Source organism: Elaeis guineensis, chromosome 1 (genome assembly GCF_000442705.2).
Source record: "Elaeis guineensis isolate ETL-2024a chromosome 1, EG11, whole genome shotgun sequence".
Lineage (NCBI taxonomy): Eukaryota > Viridiplantae > Streptophyta > Magnoliopsida > Arecales > Arecaceae > Elaeis > Elaeis guineensis.
Genome location: NC_025993.2, coordinates 173,843,025 through 173,864,981, shown reverse-complemented (window position 1 = coordinate 173,864,981; position 21,957 = coordinate 173,843,025). Strand labels below are relative to the sequence as shown.

At 36.5% G+C, this 21,957-nt stretch overlaps 2 protein-coding genes across 5 annotated transcripts; one reads left to right on the top strand and one right to left on the bottom strand.

Annotated features, from left to right (window-relative positions):
* The first annotated feature begins 6,124 nt into the window (after positions 1–6,124).
* Positions 6,125–12,792, top strand: LOC105039654 (uncharacterized). 2 transcript variants are annotated; one of them, XM_073248873.1, is made up of 4 exons: positions 6,125–6,710; positions 6,812–6,909; positions 10,105–10,174; positions 12,330–12,792. In XM_073248873.1, the coding sequence occupies exons 1-3, from the start codon at positions 6,389–6,391 to the stop codon at positions 10,162–10,164; spliced, it is 480 nt and encodes a 159-aa protein (XP_073104974.1). In that variant the 5' UTR covers positions 6,125–6,388; the 3' UTR covers positions 10,165–10,174; positions 12,330–12,792. The 2 variants fall into 2 exon arrangements, with proteins under 2 accessions (XP_073104974.1, XP_010914172.1); XM_010915870.4 differs by lacking the exon at positions 12,330–12,792 and adding an exon at positions 10,260–10,587 and having other exon boundaries at positions 6,133–6,710.
* Positions 12,793–12,964: 172 nt separating this feature from the next.
* LOC105039653 (G-type lectin S-receptor-like serine/threonine-protein kinase At5g24080) lies at positions 12,965–16,817 on the bottom strand. Of its 3 annotated transcripts, none has more exons than XM_019848272.3 (3): positions 16,714–16,817; positions 14,440–14,533; positions 12,965–14,360 (listed from the first exon to the last, which is right to left on the bottom strand). In XM_019848272.3, the coding sequence occupies exons 2-3, from the start codon at positions 14,495–14,497 to the stop codon at positions 13,189–13,191; spliced, it is 1,230 nt and encodes a 409-aa protein (XP_019703831.1). In that variant the 5' UTR covers positions 14,498–14,533; positions 16,714–16,817; the 3' UTR covers positions 12,965–13,188. The 3 variants fall into 3 exon arrangements, with proteins under 3 accessions (XP_019703831.1, XP_073104967.1, XP_073104964.1); XM_073248866.1 differs by having other exon boundaries at positions 14,440–15,088; positions 16,714–16,794; XM_073248863.1 differs by lacking the exon at positions 16,714–16,817 and having other exon boundaries at positions 14,440–15,702.
* Between the last annotated feature and the right edge of the window lie 5,140 nt (positions 16,818–21,957).

Sequence of the window (21,957 nt, the reverse complement as noted above, 5' to 3'; positions counted from 1 at the left end):
GTGCTTGAGGAGATTCCAGAAGTCTTCTTTGGGATATAGAACATGTGAGAGGATCAGCCCACAGCAAATGATATATAGATTGGAGTGTCTTTGAAAGGTAAGAGTTCCGCATGTCTTCACATATTGATTAGTTTGCCTTTTTGACGAAGCCGTCGATGTTCGGTTTCTAAACCGGACAGTTTCCGAGGATGGATCCCCTACAGCCAGCTCACGGGGCGGGTGCTCACGGTGCAGGGCTTTAGCCTTCTGATATGGTACACGTATATGTGCTCGGGAATGTTTAGATGCTTGAAATTTGCTTTTTGAGTTTGCACTGACGTCCAGTTTTATGGTAACCTTAGTATTGTTGCCAAAATCCGAGCTGAAGGTGGTGAGTCCATCGAGCACCGAGCTAGTGAGGTTGGATGTGCTTCAAGATGATGAATTGGAAAACGGTTGTGGTGATTGATCTAAACAAAAAGACGGATATTAGCAATTCAACCGGAATAGAAAAAAATCTACTTGCCGAAGTTTGTTTGACAGAATATCCTTCAATAAATCAGATAGGGATTTTGGAGAAATAATGAAAATTCATGGAGAAATAATGAAAATTCGAGAAAGTTGTAAAGCGAGAGAGAACTTAAAGTGTATCTGTAGTTCCCTTGGGCATTGTTTATAAATGCTTGTTATTGAGTAAAGCCGAAGTAGGTCTTAACTGTTCGATAGCGGTCTGTATTTTGTATGCTTCATGTATCCCATATCAGTGATGTTTTCAACGGATTTTAACTTTTTTTGATGCATCTTGAATTGGAGATGCTAAGCATATTGTTGCTGTTCGACCAATCTGGTCGGTATGTTGGCAACTCAATCAATGTCGGAATTAGTAGTCCGATCGACTGTCATGGTTGGTGGCTCGGTTGATGCCAAGGTCATCACCTTGGTCAATTGTTAAGGTCAGGCTACGTCGGTGGTCAGTATACATCATGTCCCCTAGGGTTCAGATTGTTTGTCCAGTTACTGCTTTCTTGTGAAAATAATTACATAAATTTGGTTTATTTGGAGTGGTAGATATTAATCTAAGTTTGCTAAAAAAACGACGCTCTCTCTTGCACAAGCCAAAATGGATGCACTGACAAAAAAAAAAAGTACAAGCTGTGCAGTACATTGTCACCATTTTGGCGTTCTCTCTCTCTCTCTCTCGCTTCACTGTCCAGGCCGTCCACCTCTCCCTACGCGGGAGTCGTCAGTGTTCTCCGGGATGAAAATAGATCAGACAGTCCGTCCAGACCTGACTTACCATTGATCTGATCTAATCTGATCTATTTATTTAAATAAATTAGATATAAATTTTTAAAAAAAATTATTTAAATAAATAGATCAGATCTAAAATTTCAAAATCTGATCTGAAAGTCTGCAGACTGATCTGTATAAATAATATATATATATATATATATATATATATATAATTTAATAAAAATTATTATTTTATTAATATATATAATTAATTAATTATTTTATTTTATCCATCAATATTCAATTATCTTAATCTTTTCGAGAATAAAAAAGACGGGAGAGTTTTTTTAAATAGACTTTCAGACTAGATCAAATTTTTTTATTTTGCAAAACAGATCAGACCGAATCTCATTTTAAATCTGAACCAGTCTAACAGATCAGATTCAAACTAATATTTTATAATACAGACTTGATCCGTTTAAATTAAAATTTGATCTGATCTGACCTATTTCTGTAATAACCAGATTAAAAAAAAAAAATAGAGGAGGAGGAAGACTCCTAACCGGAGTCCTCTTCCTCTCCGTTTCCTACGAAATCGGAGTGAGAGAGTCCGGCACGGGTTAAGAAAACTCCTCTATAAAACCCCCTTCCCCTCCCTTTAGGTCTTTATCATGGAATTTTGAGAGATTATTAAGAGTTTAGAGGGATTTTTTCAAGATTTTTCTGCAAGTTCTTTGAACAGGAAGAAAGGATTGCCGGAGTTCTTCTCGGCTGCCGGAGCTCGAGGTAAGCCCCTCCCCTTCTTCCTCTCCCTCTTCCCTTTCTCTCCTGGCCCAAAGTCTCGCCGCCGGCCAATCAACGAGGGGACCTCACGGTCCTCTGTTTCAGTCCAAATGAACCCACGGGAAAAGAAAAGAAGAAGAAAGAAGAAGAAGAAGAAAAGAAAAGAAAATAGAAAGGAAAAAAAAAAGAAAAGAAAAAGGAAAAAGAAAAAGAAAAGAAAAAAAAAGGAAAAAAGAGAAAGAGAAAAATAAAAATAAAAATAAAATAAAAAAAAGAAGAAGAGAGAAAAATTTTCTCTCTCTCCTCTCACTACCTTCTCTCTCCAATTTCTCTCTCTAGATTCTCTCTCTAAACTTTTCTCTCTCTTTACGGATTTTGTCTCTCTAGGATCTTTTCTTCCTCTCTGATTGCATCATGGACTCTAGGATAAAATTGAAGATGAAAATAAAATGATCTGAGATTGCTTCGAAATTCGTGCGGTAGATCTGATCTCAGTCCGATACTATTCGAAATTTATAACATTTGATTCATATTAAGTCATCCTGATAGGACCTTTGATGATCTCGACCATGATTGCCTCATCTGAAGGATACGAAGATTTCTCTCTCCACTTTCTCTCTCTACTTTCTCTCTTCATGAATTTTCTCTCTCTAGAAGTCTTATGGATCAGTGGAGGATCCAGATACTTAGATAAATCCAAATTTTGATTAATCCTAAGAGAGGTCCTCGATTTGTGTTATTAAGATCGGTTATCGGTAATTTTCTCTATATATGATTTTTATATTTGATCAGGGTTATGAAGAGATGATTGTCTGTATATGATATCGAGTGGAATATTTTGTTAAAGAAATTCATAAGTCAAAAAAAGAACATTGATTTCTGTACTTGGATCAGTCACCGGTAAAGGTAAGAATCCCTGTACATGATCACTATTATATATATGCTATTTTACTATTGGTCTTGCATCGTTGGTTTTGCATCGTCAGATTTGAGATCGATGAATTTATTATATCTGAGATATTGTTATTTGATTTTGAGCATGAGTATGTTATGTCAATATATATGTATCAGAAATTGATGGCATGATTACATGATATGATATATCTGAATTGATCATAATGCAAGATAGAATTGATTGATGAAATCAACACATAGTGATTAAATGAAAAGAAAAGAGATATATGGTATGGACTAGTCTTGTCATGTGGAACAGCCCGTTAGGAGCTTATGCCTGGGACAGCCCTCACTAGCTTACAGGTGGATCAGCCGGTCAGGAGCTCATGCCTGGGACAGCCCGCCAGGAGCTTATGCCTGGGACAGCCTCTCACGAGCTTTGGTACGTGGGACAGCCGGCCAGGAGCTCATCCTGGGACAGTCTTGAAAGACTTTTTAAATGGATTCGATCCGGATGATGACTGAGGTATAGAATTGGATAGTCCAGAACCAGAAAGAAAATGTTAAAAATCATGTGATTATGAAAGAAGAAATGAAAGATAAGACATGAAATAATTGTTGAGCAAAAATATTTTACCTGTTAACATATGATGATGCATCTATTTTAACAAGACAGAAAATTTATGAATGTTTGCATTATTCTGGACATTGAACATGAGATTTTATATTTTATTGCTTATCCTTATTTTCAGACAATATTACTATATCAGTGTGATATGGGAATTCTTATTGGGCTGTAAAGCTCACACCCCTTCATCTTTCTTTTTCTTCTCAGAGTTACAGGATGACTTAGATTGACTATGATTTGAATTTACGGGTGAGCAGAAGGATAAATAGAGTGTCATAGTATCTGATCAGTGAATTGAAGAAATTTAAATTGTAATTATACAAGATTTTATGAATTATATTTGAAATTAATTGTTATGGATGTTAAGATTGTAATATTTATTTTGACCTTGCATATTCTTTAGGACTTGCTCTAAAGAATATGCGGTCATTACGTATCCAATTCAGATGTTGAGTTCGAGGCGTGATAATTTTCATCTCTCTCTCCCCACCGGTTCATTTGATCCCCCATGCTTAACCGATCGGCGGTGGCAAGTCGCAAGCTTCATCAATTCATCATGGGGAGCGGTGGTGGGAATCGTACAGACATGACGCCGTACCGTGTGCTTGAGTTTTAACCATGACCGTTCCATCCATATCACAGGGCTAGAATCGTACAGACATGACGCCGTACCGTGTGCTTGAGTTTTAACCATGACCGTTCCATCCATATCACAAGGCCAGGTCCCCAGCCGACACTCCAACGAATCCACTTCGGCCATCGCGTGGCAGGGCGCATCGTGGGGCGTGCTTGCAGCTATTCTCATCTACTCTCTATTCTTGGGCTCATCATGGGCTGCTTCGATTTAATAATATCATTGTGGACAGCGTCCATCCTTCAAGTGGGATTGCATGGTCTTCCATTTCGGCTCCTTCTGATTGAGACTTAACAATGACCCACTAAAAAATTATGAGACCTGCCGAGTATTTAGCCCTTAAAAACAAAAAAATACAGTGCGCTCCATCTTCGTGAAAGCAATGAAAAATAGGTTAATGATATAAAAATCCTCCACTATGGCCTTGGAGGTTCTTGGCAGACAGACTGGTGGTTGAACGTTGTCCGGCTGTGTTCGAATATTGCCAGTACTGATTTCGGACAATAACCTCGCTCCAGGATGGTTGTAAACGATCTTTGGAGAACTCAAGTCTTTTTGCATGCCTCTGCAAGTGTCCCCCAGGTCAGCTGGTCCCTGGATCTTCGGAAATACCTCTTAGCGGTGTCCTGCGGATACAATCAAGAAATGGCTTGAGGTGACTGATGCCCACCACTTGCAGCCATCTAGCACGTTGATATGTCCCTTTATAGATTTAAAACTTCAAACTTCAGAACTATCGAAACTGTAAATAGCAGAAGCTTACTTACATAATTCATCCAAAATTGAAAATTAGTACGAATGGCATTAATTGTATAATTTATCCGAAATTTAACAGAAGCTCATGGCTCTGCCATGCTAATGAGCCTGATAATTAAAAAACAATACACTGTGCTTCTCCACTTTTTCAAAAAGATTGGCTCATTTCTCTAGTAAATAGGAGTGATATGTTAAGGATATCAGTGCATCCTTTTTAAGAGGACATGCCATGTGCTTGCTAATGAAAAAGAGTCACAAAAAAGCATTTTTCATAAAATGCTTTTTTTTCCCTCTCAACTTTGCCTTTTTTTTTTTTTTTTTTTTGCCATATCTTTTGTTTTTTTCTCCTTTTGATACTACTGATTAAAATTAGTTTTGGCACGCATGAGTGTTACCTACAAGAATGTGATGCAAATTTATACATACAAGAACGTACAATGCAGCCCTCGAACCCGTGTAAATCAAATTTGTAAAAGCACTATTTCTATATTTTTTCTAATAATTGTGGGGATCGATCGAACTTGTCTCGTTTTAATTTTCATGTACATGAATTTTTGAGTATGATCAACTATATTTTTTTTTTCTTTTTTGTGTAAGATGATTTATATCTTCACTGCTCATACTTTATCACGAGAATATTTAACTGGGAACAACTCTGGGCTTCAACTTATTCCCACCACCTGGACTTGTAACAGGGATAGAACTGATTATTGACATGCGCTGGTAATATTATTAGTCATACTGATATTGCTGCTGCTACTATTATTTGGAAAAATATGTTCTCAGTTAATTGTCCAAAAATAGAATAAACACTTCAATTGAATCCCATGCCACAACGAAATACTGGTTGTGTGCAGTCCGCATGTCAGATGTTGCTTAGTTATTCCCCAATCAGATTTCAATTAGCCGATAGAAGAGACGGTCATGATCTTTCGTCAGGCACATCATTTATCATCACGATTCACGCAATTGCAGCGGCGCCGGCAAACGGGAAATAAAGAAGCGCGCTTACTCTCCTCCGCGGTTCAGTATAACCCCAGTTCAAAATTCGCCTATCTAAGACCAGCAGGTGGCGCCCAACACAGGACGCAGTACGAACGTAACATGAAAACCCCAATCTACCCCTGCCTTGCTCCACAAGTTCACAAAACTATCCCTTCGATTAATCCTCGCGCGCCGCACCCCTCACCGTCTTCCCGCCATGGTCAGCAGTCCACCCACAGTGACATTCTTGATATTCACTCCAATACCGAGGCCAAAAGCATCCTCAACCGCATTAAAAAAAGGTAAAAAAGAGTCAAAATCCTAGAACGGGGGCCCTTTGGCCAAACCGGAGCATCGGATGCCGTTTAAAAGCCCAAGCCCCTTTCCCGCACCAATGGCGACTCCAGCTTTCCCACGAGGCGTCTCTCTGCATTCCAAACCCTAACCCTAGCCCTAGTTCTGTCGTCTTCACTCCGATCCCCACTCCCATCTCTACTATGGCCACCACGCAGGCGCGAAAGGCGGCCCCGCCGCCGGTGATCGGAAAGGCGGGGAGGTACACCGTCTTCATCACCCCGCCGCCGACTCCCAAGCTCTCTGAAGCCCCAAGACCCCTGAGCTCTAGTTCTAAGCTGAGCCCTAGCCCCAGTCCAAGAAATGTGGCTCCTTTGTCGGTCAGTGTGCCTCCACCGTCTCCGTCGCCGACGCCGGCGCCCCCACCGGTTCAGGTCCCGCCACAGCAGTTCGAGAAACCTGCCGCTCGGCCGTCGGGTTCCGTGTTTGGATTCTTCTCGGACGCCATCGCCAAAGTCCAAGATGGTATTTTTTTTTTTGAGGTTTTCTTGTTTGTTTGTGCGGTCGATTGTCGTTGCTTTGGGGTTTGGGTTTTTTAGGTGTGGTGTGGTTGTTTTCTTTGGTAGTGCATTCGAGCTTGGACGAGTACCTGGCTGATTGGTTTGGGTTGAACCGATCGAAGTATCAGTGGGCATTGAATGATTACTACGAAAACAACGGAAAGGTAGGCGATTCTTTTTTAAATTTTAGATTTTTAATTATAGAAAGTTCGCGATTTTGTTTGTTTGTTCGCTTTTTTTTTTTTTTGTGTGTGTGTGTATTTTTTTTTTTTTCTTTTTTTCGTGGGGTGGGTTGGGGGTTTGCCTGGTAGATTTTCCGAGAGTAAATTTGAATTCCACTGTGATATTTGTTGCCCATTGTTGAGAGTTTTTTGTTTAACTATTCTCTTTTGCCCTCTGATTTTGCTGGTTTACGAGTGCGTATTGTCTTGGGATTATGTGGACCTGGAAGTACGAGACTTGGATTTTTATTGGTACTTTGTTCCTTAATTCAGGGATCTGGCTGGATTTCTAAAATGACGGCTTTTCTATTTTGATTCCTCTCAAGATTATTTATTTAAAGTAAGGAAAAAGTATTAATCTTTTCATTCCTATAATCATCCTTGAATGAAATTAATTTAATTTCGTGCCAGAAACTTAATTATGATTACGATCTCTCAAAATCTTGAGGAGTTTATGGTAGTTGCTAAGAGTTGAACTAGGTTTCTCTGAGATGGTAACTGTCTGCCATTTCGGTTTTATATTTTTTAAATAAAAACTAATTCAAAGCATAGCGGTAATTAAGTGTGGTTTCTTTGATTTCAGAATTGTCTTTTGCGTTTTCCTTTCTGTGGGTTATTTCTGTTTTTTCCCCTTTTTTTCCTCCGCTGATGCTGTTGTCTTTGAGTCGTAAGTATTCTGCTTATTTTTGGCAAAAAATATTATATCTCTTTGAATAGTGAATTCTAGCTTCTTATGGTCTTAGATAATCATATTCTATCCCACTTTTAACTCGTTTTATGAGACTGGGTCTTCCATTTCAATGATCAGGTTTTTTGAGTCCTTCCCTTTGGGGTTGCATGTGAGGATCTTTGATAACCCATGTTTTGATGTAATATATGATTGTGGTCATGCTTATCAGATTTTATTTCTTCTTCCCATTTTCTTTTTGATACATTTGCTGTGTAACAAGACACTAGCCTTAGTTTGATTGATTTGTATTTTGTTTATTTGGCTTTGACCTTGGCTTCAAAATCTTCATCTGCTGTTCTTTATCCTCATATTGCATGTTAGGTTTCTTTCTACAGTGGTTTTCATCCTTGTGTTGGATAGACATTTATTTGAAATTGAACCAATTTAGGGGAGTCTAGTGAAATATCTGTAAAATATCTAAAGAGATTATAGAGGTGACTGCTACAGCAAGTAGGGATTGAAGTTACTCATACTTTCAACAACAAGGGATGTTGCAGCTGCTAATACTTTCATCAACTATGTATACTTGTTATGACAATAACGTTTTATATGTGCATATGCATGTTTTCTATTTATATTGTGTTGACTATTGTCATGTTGTAATATATGGTTAACTACTAAGAGACATTGTTGTCAAATGATGCACACATATAATCAGATGATTTGCATATGCATTGCACGTGCCAATTTAACTAGTTGCAAGGTATGCTGGAGTATTTCCTTCCCATCATGGAGGTTTGGAAATCAGAGTGCTGTATCACAGCGAGACATATCTTGCATTATTATATGTTGCTGTCAATATCAGATTATGATTGATAAAGTGGCAATTGCATTTTGGGCCCTAAACTGCTTTCAGAATTAAGGTAACGATGTCATGCAAATTTTTTTGGCGTCCTGTATTTACTATCATCCGTTTGTAGCTCAATTTTCTGTGAGGCATTAGATATTTGTTTGCAGATGTTCTCTACAACATGGCATCTACACATAGGTGATCTGTTAGTATGCAACTAATAGATACTTGTTGGTTGATTCTATGTATTCATGCTGATCCTCTCTTGTATGTAAACTCTTTCAAGTCATAAGCTTGGGATCTTACAGCTTGTTTGTCTTGTAGTAACTGCTTAATCTATGCTCAGTTGCAGTAAACTAGTAGCTATTTGGACTGAATCCAATTGCTCCAAATTAGAAGCTGTTTTCTTGCAAATGGATAGACTAGAACTTCTGAGATATTCTTGTTACCTGCATCTTGAACTAAAGTTCAACTGAACTGCTTTCAAATCTTCTGATACCTGTAATTGTTTGTGTACTTGGTTGCACAAATTCTAGACAAATCTTGCATTACTTGTTCAGTTTGTCAAGTTGTCCACATAAAACATGGTTGACTGTTGGGTGCTTTTTCTTTGTTTAGCACCATGATTCAGTAGGACGTACCCTATGTGCAAGATATAAACATCTCCAGATAAGAACAGTCTTTGTTCTTGTTCTTGTTATCTTTCATCAACAAAGAGCACCTTGGATTCATTTCCATGCATGAACTGCCATTCAAGAGCAATACGAAATCCCATTACTGGTTATTATTTGAAAGTATCGAGCTGAAGGCTTTTGCATGCACATTCTTGATTGCTTGTCTGCATGTGCATATTATCTTTGATAATTAATATAAGTGGCTTCAGATCTCCTGACCTAAATGGTAAGGTGTCTGTGCTGCATATAGATGTCTGATCTTCTGTTTTATTTTCCCTAGGGGAAATTACTAGCTATGTCTAGTTGTTTACTACAATGTCCATGCTGCAAAGCACCACGAGTTTCTCAGCTTTTTTTATACTCGTTTGTTTCAGCCAACTGTTTTACCATGCAGACCACACTGCATGATACCATCAAATGTTAAGCTATTTTTTAAATGGTGAGAATCTATCTCCCGGCTGTGTCTGCCATCCTAGATTTGCCCGGGTTTTTTATGGCAAAGATGCACTTTCTGTCATGATTTAACATTAGTTGCAGAACATTTCATTCATGTATTACATAGGATTGTGTGGCCACTGGGGTTGGTTGAAGGTTTGGTTTTACGGACTGCAGTCGAATGTTGAGGATTTTGACATAGGCCTATTGCATAGGTATAGTAAACACTGGCAGGCCTCCCTTTTTTGTAATATGTTATCTTTCATCATCTTGAGATGGAGTTATAGAATATATAGAATAACGACAGTTCTATGTTCACTTATTTGGTTTTTGATGAGTGTCTTTACTGAAAAGCAGATTTTTTTTGAAAAAAAGAAAATAGAACTCAGCATTCTAAATTATTATAAAAATTGTCATCTAATTAGGAAAAAAAAAAAGAAGAAATTTAGGGGAACTTATTTTTGTTTCTTTTGGATGCAATTTGAGTTAACAAAATCGTTTCATTGCAGATGGAAGCTGGCAAAGTTTGTAAACCAAAAGAACTTACCAGCAAAGGGCAAGCTGTGTAATATCCGTATGGTAAGATAAATCCTCCATCTCTCTTTATTCGCTTTTTCCCGTTTTCCTGCTTGTTTCTGAATCCAGTTCTCTTATTATTTTTCAGCATGTTGTTTGTTGTTCTGATGTGTGGTCGTAATGATTATCTGAATCACTGGTGCCAATTGTATGACCATGCGGCAGCATTGAAGGGGTCTCCATTCATAATGGTCACCTAGTTTTAACACCATGCAGCAGTTGCAATTAAATTGCACCAGTCCAGTTGAGGTGTAAATGTTTGACAAACAGGATTATTATAGTCGCAAATGTTACCTTTTTTTAAAAAAAAAATTATGCTCTATGGGAGATGGTATATCTTTGTTCTGGGCTTTTTTTTGAACTGATTAGTCATCATTAATCAGCAATAGCAAGCATAGAATTTCATATTCAGATCACTCGCAGTGCAGATTTTGCCTTGTTATTTATTTAGGTCGAAATAGCTAAAAAATATCTTCTGCATTTTGTATGGAATTGCAAATACATCCCTATATTTTGAATTACTGTAATGTCAATCTTGCATCTCGTACATTGCTCAACATATTGCAAAAAAGGGTGGATTGTTCTTGACATCACATTGCTCAATATATTAGTCAACCTTGCATTTTGCCCCTCTTCTCTCCTACTGGTGTGCGAGAGAGAGGAGAGGCAATCTTGATTTCAAGGGGGAATTTCAATGTTGGAAGGGGTAAATTTTTGGGTCAAGATTTGGGTATTTTGCACGTTGCTCAACATAATAAACCTTGCGTTTTGTCCATCCTCTCCTGCAGATGAGTGGGAGAGAGAGGAGAGGAGTTCTTGATTTTTGGGAGAAATTTCAATGCTGAGTTAATATAAAAGGTAATTTCTTGGATCAAGATTCAGGGTATTTGTGAAATTACCACGGAGTTGTTAGTGGGGCATTTGCACAATTGCTACTAGATTTATTTATTTTTGGTGCCTGAGTCCACATCGTACATAACTTCCTTCATATCTGTTGCAATAGGCATCTTTGGCGATTCATGATCAGAATTGGGTGGTTGTTAGACCTATTTGAACAATATACAAAATGCAAGGTTGGCATTATAGCAATTAAAAATGTAGGAGGGTTTTTGCAATTTCATACAAATATGGAGAGGTACTCTTTTAGCTTTGTATTTATTTGATTAGAAGTGCGCCTATGACCTATATTTCGTTCTATTTAATTGAATGTAATTTGGATGGAGGTCTACATCTTGATGTCTCCCAGAAAAAGAATACCAATGTTGCCCTGCCAGGTTTTGGGGGGTCCCATGTCAGGAATGTGCCCATGTCCAATTTGGCAAAATCTTAATTAAATGTGATGTTGGTCATATTTTTTCTCACTAAAACTCGACATGTGTACCGCGCATGGGTAAATAAACCAATAAAGTATGTGGTGTACGATGGTGATTAGAAAAGTAGCATTTGATGAACGGTTTTAGTTAAAGGGGGGAGAGAGAAATCTACGAGACATAAGAACGCATTTGATTGATGTTCATGATTGGAGCAGTAAGAGAAGAACATTTCATGCACGATTATGATTAGAATAGGAGTATATGATAAGTTGGGACTTGTGAGTAATGAAAGAAAAAATAAAATGGATTTGGGAAAGAGAAATAAGTGAGGACCCTGGATCCATCTGTGAGAAACAAAAATCTATTCTTTCTCCAAGCTTTTAAGATATGTCATGTGTGAGAATGTTCTTGTACTATCATACGACGCTAAAAGTGTTCATCCTTTTCTTTTTTTTTTTTTTCCTTGTTGGGACTGGAAGAGGTGTAGGCAAGAAAGAAAAGTCTGGTTATGGGAATGCAATTTAGTATTTTAATTAGCTACTAAAGGCTGTGTCTTTGTTACATGCTGTTCATGTGAGAGATGTAGCACTTGTGGCATGTGGGAAAGTTGGATTTGGGGAGCAAACTATTGTTTCTTTTTGTTTGTAGCTTTCGCAATAATAGCATGGACTTTGCATTACTTTTTCTATTGAACTTCTAAAATAGGAATCATAAAAATATAATTGTTACATAAATGAGGGGATTCATTTCTGCAGTCCGTCTTTATGAATTCAACACTTAAAATTCTCTTCACATATATTATATGTGGTAGATAATGCATAACTTCGAGGCTCCCTTGTAAACAGATTTTGTATGACAGAGGAATTATACCTCAAGGTTTGCTGGGTCATGACTTGTGTCCCGAGCAGGCAGAGGACATAAATCATGCATTTATACAGTGCCCATATGCACAGCAGTGCTGGGATCTGTTGAGTAATTACTGCCAAGGATTTAAGCCTTCTTCCTTGCCGGCATTGCTCACATTCACGTCTAATGCCTGGTCTGTTTCCTCTCTTTCCTTCATAATTCGAATCATCAATCATTGCAGGTTCCTCCTAATCTTAAATTTTTGAAGTGAATTGTTAGTCTCTTGTTTTCCCTTTTCCCTCGCTTCTTTTTTGGTATAAATCTGTGCTCTTTGGCGTTTTGCATCTTGTGATGTTTTGTATTGTCCACATATATAGGCATTTAGAAGCAAATGGAGCATTTTTTTTTTTTTTAAGGAATTTGATGTGTAATTTATTCTGACGAATTCAACTTCAGGGATAGAGCAGATTAAATAGTTTTGGGAGATCAGATATCATTTATAAGAGTGAAATATCTCCAGATGAGGGTTTGGGATGGGAATGAAAACGATTTGTTTCAAAGACTCTGGATAACTTGATTGCCTTCAAAATAGAAGCAATAAAAGTCGTCCCAGCAAATTTTTGAAGGCAGCTACTGAAAACCAAATTAATTAACATGATTTATTACACATGAATGTAGCTATTTTAGAAAACAACTGGTTGCTACACATCAATCAAAGCAAAGTAATAGACCTTTTATCATTTTTTTTTTTAGAAAAATCTGACATTTTTTTGAAACATCGAGTACCATTAGGATTGTTGAATGTACTTAGCTTTTCATGCAAATTCTGGCATACCCCCTAAAGATTTCTGTGGTTCTTTAACCAGACAAATAGCTTGTATTCTCACTAGACAGAGCCGAACCTGCACCGTATGGAGCCATGTGTGCAAATGGGTTTCTAGGTGCAATAATTTCCTCTTCCCCCTCCAGTATCCTCACCACACTACCCATTGAAGGTCTTTCTTCTGGTTCATACTGAATGCACCATAATGCCACTTTAAACATTCTCTCAGCCTTTGCTCTATCCTTTGCTTCTATTCTAGAGACTGATAATACGACATCCAATTGCCCCTTTTCGAACTTCTGCCAAACCCATCTTGGGTACCATTCCTGGCTCTCAGTGTGCTTCAATTCAAGATTCCTCCTCTGTCCCAATATCTCAAACAGAAGCATCCCAAAGCTGTAGACATCACACTTGTGAGTCACAGGGAATGGCAACCATAGCTCAGGTGCCGCATAGCCAGGTGTGCCCCGAGCTCTTGTAATAATCACATGAGTGCTCTCTCTGTTGCAGAGCTTTGCCAATCCAAAATCAGCGACCTTGGGAGAGAAGTTTGCTGTGAGAAGAACATTGCCTGGCTTTATGTCATAATGTATTATCCTTTTCTCGCACTCTTCATGCAAGTACCTAATTCCCTTAGCAGTCCCAATTGCTATCTCATGTTGCTTCTCCCATTCAATGCCTTGATTTCCATTGAACAAGTATCGGTCGAGTGATCCATTCTCCATGTATTCGTACACTAGGGCTTTGACCGTTGTTTCAAAGCAAAATCCATAGAGCCTAACCAGATTGATGTGGTAAGTCCTGCCAACTGTACCAATTTCTGCCATGAACTGCTCCTCAGCTCTCTTGTCCAAGGTTCCGTGAAGGACCTTAACTGCCACCCGAACCCCATTAGGGAACCGTCCTTTGTAGACTACACCAAAACCACCTGAACCCAGTTCTTGTTCATAGTTGTGGGTGAATTCTTTCAGATGCTGAGGTGTAAATCTCATGGGTTTCTCCTTTAAGATGTCATCAAGGAACCTGTTCATTGATTCCATTTCAAGGTTTAATGAGTCCATGCTCGAAGTAGTAGGTGTAGTTGCATCATGGCTGTTGGTTTCCTGTGTCGGTGCATTAGTGGATTGCATCCTGGATTTCTTAATAATGCACTTGGTGATGGAGCAAACTGTCACAATGAGCACTATGCCTCCCATGATGATTCCCGCTGCAAAGATTGAAAGGAAATTGACGGCGAGCATCTAAAATACAGTGAAATGTAGAAGTTTCTCAAGAATTTTGCTTACTTTTGAAAGTGGTGTTGTTCGTGGTTGACGATGGACTGCCACTCGGAGAACTTGACATGTTTGTCAAGCCTTGATAAAGTTTCAGAAGAAGGCTCTTTAGATGATGACATTAAAGGAAAAGAAAGAAAATAAAAGGTTCGTCAGTGATGAACAATGAGAACAGAGTAGTCCAGGGATAGATTGTTTTCTTCATCTATTTTTTCTTTATTGACTGCTGCTGCCAGGTGGTGCACTAAACTAAAATTAAATTCTATTGGTCTCTATCCACACAGATTTGGGATCTCATAAAAAATAACTGCGAAAGGTAAGTCATGGGTGTTGCAGAAACAATATCTAATATAGCAGTAAAATTAAGCATATGCAGTAACTAGCTGAAGCAATGACTAGCCAAGATGATTTACTTATGCTGTTTAGCATTCAAAAGAGCTAAGTTGCACGCTCCCTCATGAAGTGCCAAGATCAGATGCTTTAACATAAAGCCTGGCTGGTTCGGCCTTCAATTTTGAGCAAATGGTGAGTAATGTTGTTCTTGTAATAGCTGAAGTAGCCTTCTTGTGTATTTGGATATGCTTTTTTAGTCATTATATATCTGAAGTAGCCTTCTGTCATATACTTGGGTCTTCTTTTTAATCATTTTTCTCTCACCTTTCTGAATCATAAGACGAGTTTGCAGCTAATGTTTAGCAAAGTTATAACTGCGAGAATAAATGCAAGTGAATATAACTAGCAATTGCTCCAGTTGGTAACAATTAGTTAAGCAATTATCTCGCTAATTATTCAAAAAATAATGCCCTATGGTAGTGTTTGGTTTGGGAAAGTGGAATAGTAATTGTTATTCCAGTTGGAATAGTCATTCCTCTTTTCTCTTTGTCTTGAACTCTTTATTCCTGACTAGAGGAACTCTAGGACTGAAGGTATATCTGTACATCTAGAAGAAGATTAAAAAGAAAATAACAAGGGCCTGATTCCAAGAATAAAATTATTCCTCTCATTCCTCGCATAATCATACTAGTAATAAGCAAGTTAAGTGCTCTAATAATTGTTCTTATTCCAGCTTTTTCAAACTTATTTGGCAGCAAGAGGGCATATTCCATAGTTCCTGATGTATTCTCAAGTCAGAGAAGAAAAGGTAAAGGGGACAACCTCGCACATGCGCATGCACATGCGCGCACACATTGGAGGGTCCTTCAGGGAGGGCCAAGGGTTTTGTTATTTTTCTACTCTGTCTAGGATGTAACTAGGGTCATCAATCTTCCCACCACCCCCCCCCCCCCCCCCCCCCCCCCCTTTTTTTTTTGGAGGGAGATCCATCCACACGATAACTACCATGGTTTGGATTTTGGGAAAACTCCAACAATCAAGCTCGAAGCCTCTTGTCCAAGAGCATAGTGTAACCATTGGGACAATCCGGTTTAGCTAAATTTTCTTGGGGCGGATATTTGGGGACCTTGTTAAGAACTCATTTGCTAAATTTTGTCCTGGGCAGCGGCAAAATTTTTTGGCTGAGGAGATTTCCTCTCTTTCTTTGAAATCAAACCAGTTAGAGTAGGAAAAATGAAGATGGCATGAAGGAAAAGAAATAAGGAAAAATACATCCTTCCAAAATAACTAAAAATCGGCCAATACTGGACCTGTGGAACCCTTGTTGCCACTGTAGTTCTTAAAGGAATCCAAAAGTTTAGGAGAAAATAAAAAGACAAAAACTTGTATACTTTGAAGGAGATCCTGGGTTTTATCCTTGAAAATGTTTATCAAAAATTTGGCCGAGTAATACTAACATGTGGCTCCAATTTTAATTGATTGATAAAACCCATTACTATCGGAAAGGATATAACTTTACCAGAAAAATCATTAACTGATTGATATTTTTTGATTGCTGACTCCAATTTTTGGGATACTCTCGGAACATCTCCAATTTATATCCATAGTTTTAACTAATTGATTTTTTTTTTTTTGAATGGAAGAAAGGCAGAAATAGCCATCCCATCTTTATTGAAGATTAGAAAAAAAACACAAGAAAGAGAAAAAAGATTTAAAAAAATTATAATGTGGTCGGCGTATAGAGCAATATTAAACAAAAAATAAACAAAAAATTATATTAACCTTTATGAAGATATCTAAAGATATTTTTAATCTTCCTCGAACTTTTACAATTAGTTGGGGTTGTGCATTAGCACTGTCCACGAAATTCTAAACATAAAAATGGATGACTTGTTCCTCAAAAATCAAAGACAAGATACTTAAGGTAGCCATGATGGGGGATATGATTTTTACCTGTGTGCTTTGCTGCCACACTGAATGCTTCCTATTTCTTTCTCCTCCTCTTCCCCCAATTTACATGCTTAAGGCTAGTGCCACCGACCTTGTTCCATTGATAGCAGAGCAGTTAGGTGTAACAAGATTCTTATTGACTATATTTACCAAAAAAAAAAAAAATCCATATGGCCGCATAGAAATCTATATGTGAGTATCTAGATATACCTTTCAGTTGACAGCATAAGATTTGTCATATGCAGATAACATCTCTTTCCATTATATGCATGCAGCTTTGAAATCAAATCACTATACACACACACACACACACACACACACACACACACACACACATATATATATATATATATATATATATATATATATATATATAAAGATAAATTAGAATCAAATCGATCGGATTTGGATTCAGATCCGATCAGATCAAAACTCTATAGTAGAAATTTTATATCGATGTTCCAAATCGTTCGATGTGATCTAATATTTTAAAATTACTTACACATAAAAAATCATATGATTTGGAGATCTCTAGTTTATGCATCAAGTAGTAAAAAATTAGATAGCCTATATAAAATTAAATTAAATATATTTTTTAATCATTTGATGCATAAGTTAGGAATCTCTAAATCATATGATTTTTGGTTTGCAAGTATTTTTAAGGTAGTAGATCACATCCAACTACTTAGATCATCAATGTATGATCTCCATGATTCAGTTTTGATCTGATTGGATCTGAGTCTAAATTTGATTGACTTTATTTAAATCTATCCCATACGTATGTGTGTGTGATACATATATATATATATATATATATATTAAAAAATAAAACAAAAAGAAACTCACTTTCCTTTTGTGAAAAAAAAATCACCTTCCATACTTTTCTATGACTAATATTCCGAATAATATACTTGGTAGGAATTAATTCCAAAAGAAAAAATCTCAAGAGTTGAAATAAGTGATGCTGTGTGATATGATGATAGCCTTCTACTATCCACACAAAAAATAAAAAAAGAATAAAAAGAAGAAGAAAAAAATCCCGACCTTCCATATTTTTCTAGGAATTAATTTTAAAAAAAAAAATCTCAAAAGTTGAAATAAATGACGCTGCGTGATAGGATGATAGCCTTCTCTTATCCACACAAAAAATTAAAGAAGAAGAAGAAGAAGAAGAAGAAGAAGAAAAAACCCGATCTTTTATACTTTTCTATGGCTGATATCCTGAATAATGTTCTTGGTAGGATTTAATTCCAAAAGAAAAAAACTTAGAGTTGAAACTAAGCTATGCGATATGACAGGATGACAGCTTTCTGCCATCCAGAAGAGAGGAAAAAAAAAATTCAAGACTCATTTGGTTCATGAAAATAATTTTTCTTCTTAGAAAGTAGCTAAAAAGTAACTTCTCAGAAAGTTAATTTCTGAGAATAAAATTTTGATATGTTTGGTTAACCACAGAAAGATGATTTATTATAAAGTAGTTTATATTTGGATGAACATCTATTTTTCTGAAAAAACTATATAAAATACCTATTATACCCTTAGTAGATATAAAACCATACATTTTTACTCATAAACTTTATATAAATATAAATATTATATTTATATTAATATAAATATTATATTTATATTAATATAAATATAATATTAATATATTATAATATAATATTAGATCATAATAATTTATTATATTAATATAATACTAATATATTAATATTATATTAATAATATAAATATTTTAATATAATAAATTTATTAATATATATAAATATAATATAATATTAATATAAATATTGTATTAATATTAATAAAAATATTATATTAATATAAATATTAAAATAATATTAAAATATAATAAATATTAATATTATATTTATATAAATATTAAGATAATATTAATATAATATTATATTACTATTCAGTATTTTATCCTAACCATCCATTGATATTTTACTAAATTTTAATTATGGATCTTAAAAGGATATTTTAGGAAAGAAAAAAATACGACCACTTCTCATATCACAGGAAGTGCCAAAGTTCACTTTCTTCATGAATTTTCACTTCCTATAAAATATGAGAAGTGATTTTTTATAAAAAATATTGTTTTCACTCTCTCTTTTCTTAAAACTTCAACTAAACTAGAGGTCCTCCCTTCATTTTTCAAAAAAATATCTCTTTTTTCTTCCACTTTCCACCAACCAAACAAGTCCTCTGTTTTTTTGTATGACTAATTTTCCCGGATAATTTTCTTGGTACAAATTAATTCCAAAAGAAAAAAAAAGTTCGGAGTTGAAACTAAGTGACACTACGGGACAGGATGATAGGAATTTTATCATAAAAAAAGACCATCCACTGGGGGAATCATGCTAGTGAATGGACCGTGGCCCATAAATTTTATCTGCGACGCGTGAACTACACGGTAGGGTGACATTCGGTAGATCACCATCTTAACGCGTCCGTCTTAATTTAGGCTATGACAACAACCGTTCCTGGTTCTTACGAAATCTAAACAGAATAGACGAAGCAGATAAATTTTTTTAATAACTTAAATATTATTTTACCGGCCTTCTCGTCTATTAAACTAGTCATATGAACAATATTGTTGCATGGTCCGGTCCAGATCATAGCTTGATGTTATCGTTCGTGATTTGGAAATAATGCGATGTCTGTCATGATATTGATACAGAGAAATTTTTTAATGCTAGAATTACAAGATTACGTAACATCAACAACGAATAAGAAGGACGTTACCAGGAAAAGGAACCATCAAGAAAGGATGGTTATTACAGGAAATAACTGCCTATTTTCTTTATAAGACGGGAAAAAGGTTTCATATAGGATATCACATTTTTTTTTTTTTTTTTTGATGAAAAAGGAGAGCAATGAATTACCACTCGATTTTTATTCATTCAGATGGATATGTACAATGGACACTTCGTATATGGATACTTAAATGTTTCATCCTTGGATATAAGACTTCCATACATCTTCTATGTACCTCATAATATCTCTTATTAATTTTTTTTTTTTTTTTTTATAAATCTTGGTGCAGTCAAAAACTCATGGCTCGACACGTGAAAAGATATTATCTATTTTGGTTCATAGATCTTACGGTTTTATTCTTTTAAAAATATCTCAAAGGATGATCATTTTCTACAAAAATTAGAGTCCTTTTTGATTCACAACTAATATGAGACTGATGATGTTTTTCTTTTTACACCACAATAGATCTTTTATTTACTATATTTTTGATCAGAGTTTTTGACAGATTTAGTTTGAAAATGTATATTCTGTTTCATAATTTTAATATTATTTGATTGCTTGTGTGGGGGGGGGGGGGGGGGGGGGGGCGTGCTGTGCTTTGAACGTTTGCTATATACGTTCCTTCGATAGTTGATCTACTAGTATGATGGCTTGCACTATCTATGTCTACTCCATATGTAATACTGTTACTATAAGTGTCTTTATAGTATTGGCCATCTTGGATCATCTAATATTTTTTCAACGAGTCATTCATATCGTAATTACTTTTTAATGCTATTAACATAGATTTCAATTAATTTTCTCTAACATTTGGGTTTCGTGGAACAAATATAGCTTCTCAGCTCCATGTGTACCGACATTGTGAAATATATTGCTGTTTATCCTATTGGTAGTTTTTGACCATCTAATCGTTTTGCAATTACAATCTTGGTTAGGTTTATCAACAATTTCTGAACCTCCTGGACTTATCCATCCAATCAAAATACATAAAGTTCTTATTTCATGGAAAGTCTTATTTCTCCAAATTTATCTGAATAATTTTTTGATTCTTTCAAAATTTATTTAGCAATGAAATGCAGCCTAAATCTATTTGCCTCCCGCGGTCGCTTGATCTTTCTAAGTCGCGTGGTAGGCCACGCGGCTTCCTTTCACTTCACCATATCAATGTCAACTCAGTAGAACGTCAAAAGCAGTGCTAGCCAGCAGCTTGTCTTTTTTTGGGTAACACCCCTGGCTGCTGAGTGAACAGGATTCATCGCTGAGCTCGTGGACCAGTCCTGTCCAACCAAACATTTCACCTTTTCACGGGCCAAGAGCTGCCGATTAACATTGCTTGTGGCTTTCTACTGATTTTGAAAACCACCTAATAATTTCTTCTTGCAAAACCACTATCTTTTAAGAGTTGAGATGGAAATCTGTCTTTAGGAACTATACAGGTTTAGATAGCTGCCATATCGTCTATCTTAATAAACAAGTATTATAATGTGTTATGTTTAGCATCTAACATAATTATATCACTATCTTAGAAAGTCACAGAAGCCATCTGTTATAGCCCAAACCATTTCAGCCCAGCTAAAAGTCCAAAACAAAAAAAAAAAAAAAAAAGAAGAAAAAACAGAGGATTCAAAAACCGGGAAGAAGACTCCCAATAGGAGTCTTCTTCTCCGGCAAAATCCGGACGAGACTGGGACTCCTAAGACCCCTCGGAGTCCTAGGATTCCCTATAAGAAGACCCCTCTCCCTTGAGACCAAACATCGGCCTCTTTCCCCTCTCTTTCTCTCCGATTTTCCCAAAATAAAGCCGCGGTCACCGTTTTAATTTCTCACCGTGACTGCCGCCGACGAGGTCACCGGAGGTCAAGATAAGCTTCCCCCCTTTTCTTCTCTTCCTTCCCTTCTTTCCATGCTCCTATGCGCGGCTGCCGGCGACGAGAGTCGTCGATTTCTGGTCGGGGAAAAAGACTCTATTTTTTTATCTCTTTCCCGTGAATTTTTTCGACGCCGGCGATCGGAATCGATCGCCGGCCACGCTCCTCCGTGACCGGGGGAGTGGCCCCCGTCGGCCGTCGGCCTCCGCCGTGGCGGCCGTGGCCCGAACGGCCGGTCAAGGCCGGAGAACCCCCACCGTCCCCTGTTCGGCCTGGAAGGAACCAAGGAAAAAGAAGAAGAAGAAGAAAAAGAAAAGAAAAAGAAAAGAAAAGAAAAAGAAAAGAAAAGAAAAAAAAAAGAATAAATATAATAATAATAATAACAAAATATATATATATATATATATATGTAAATATATATATATATATATATATATATATATATATATACTTATATATATATATATATATACTTATATATATATATAAATAAGTAAATAAACAAAATAAAAAATAAAAAAATGATGAGAGAGAGAGTTTCTCTCTCTTCTCTCTCTTCTTTCAGTCTGAACCCTGACTTTCTCTCTCTGAAATTGAACTTTCTCTCTCTACTTTCTCT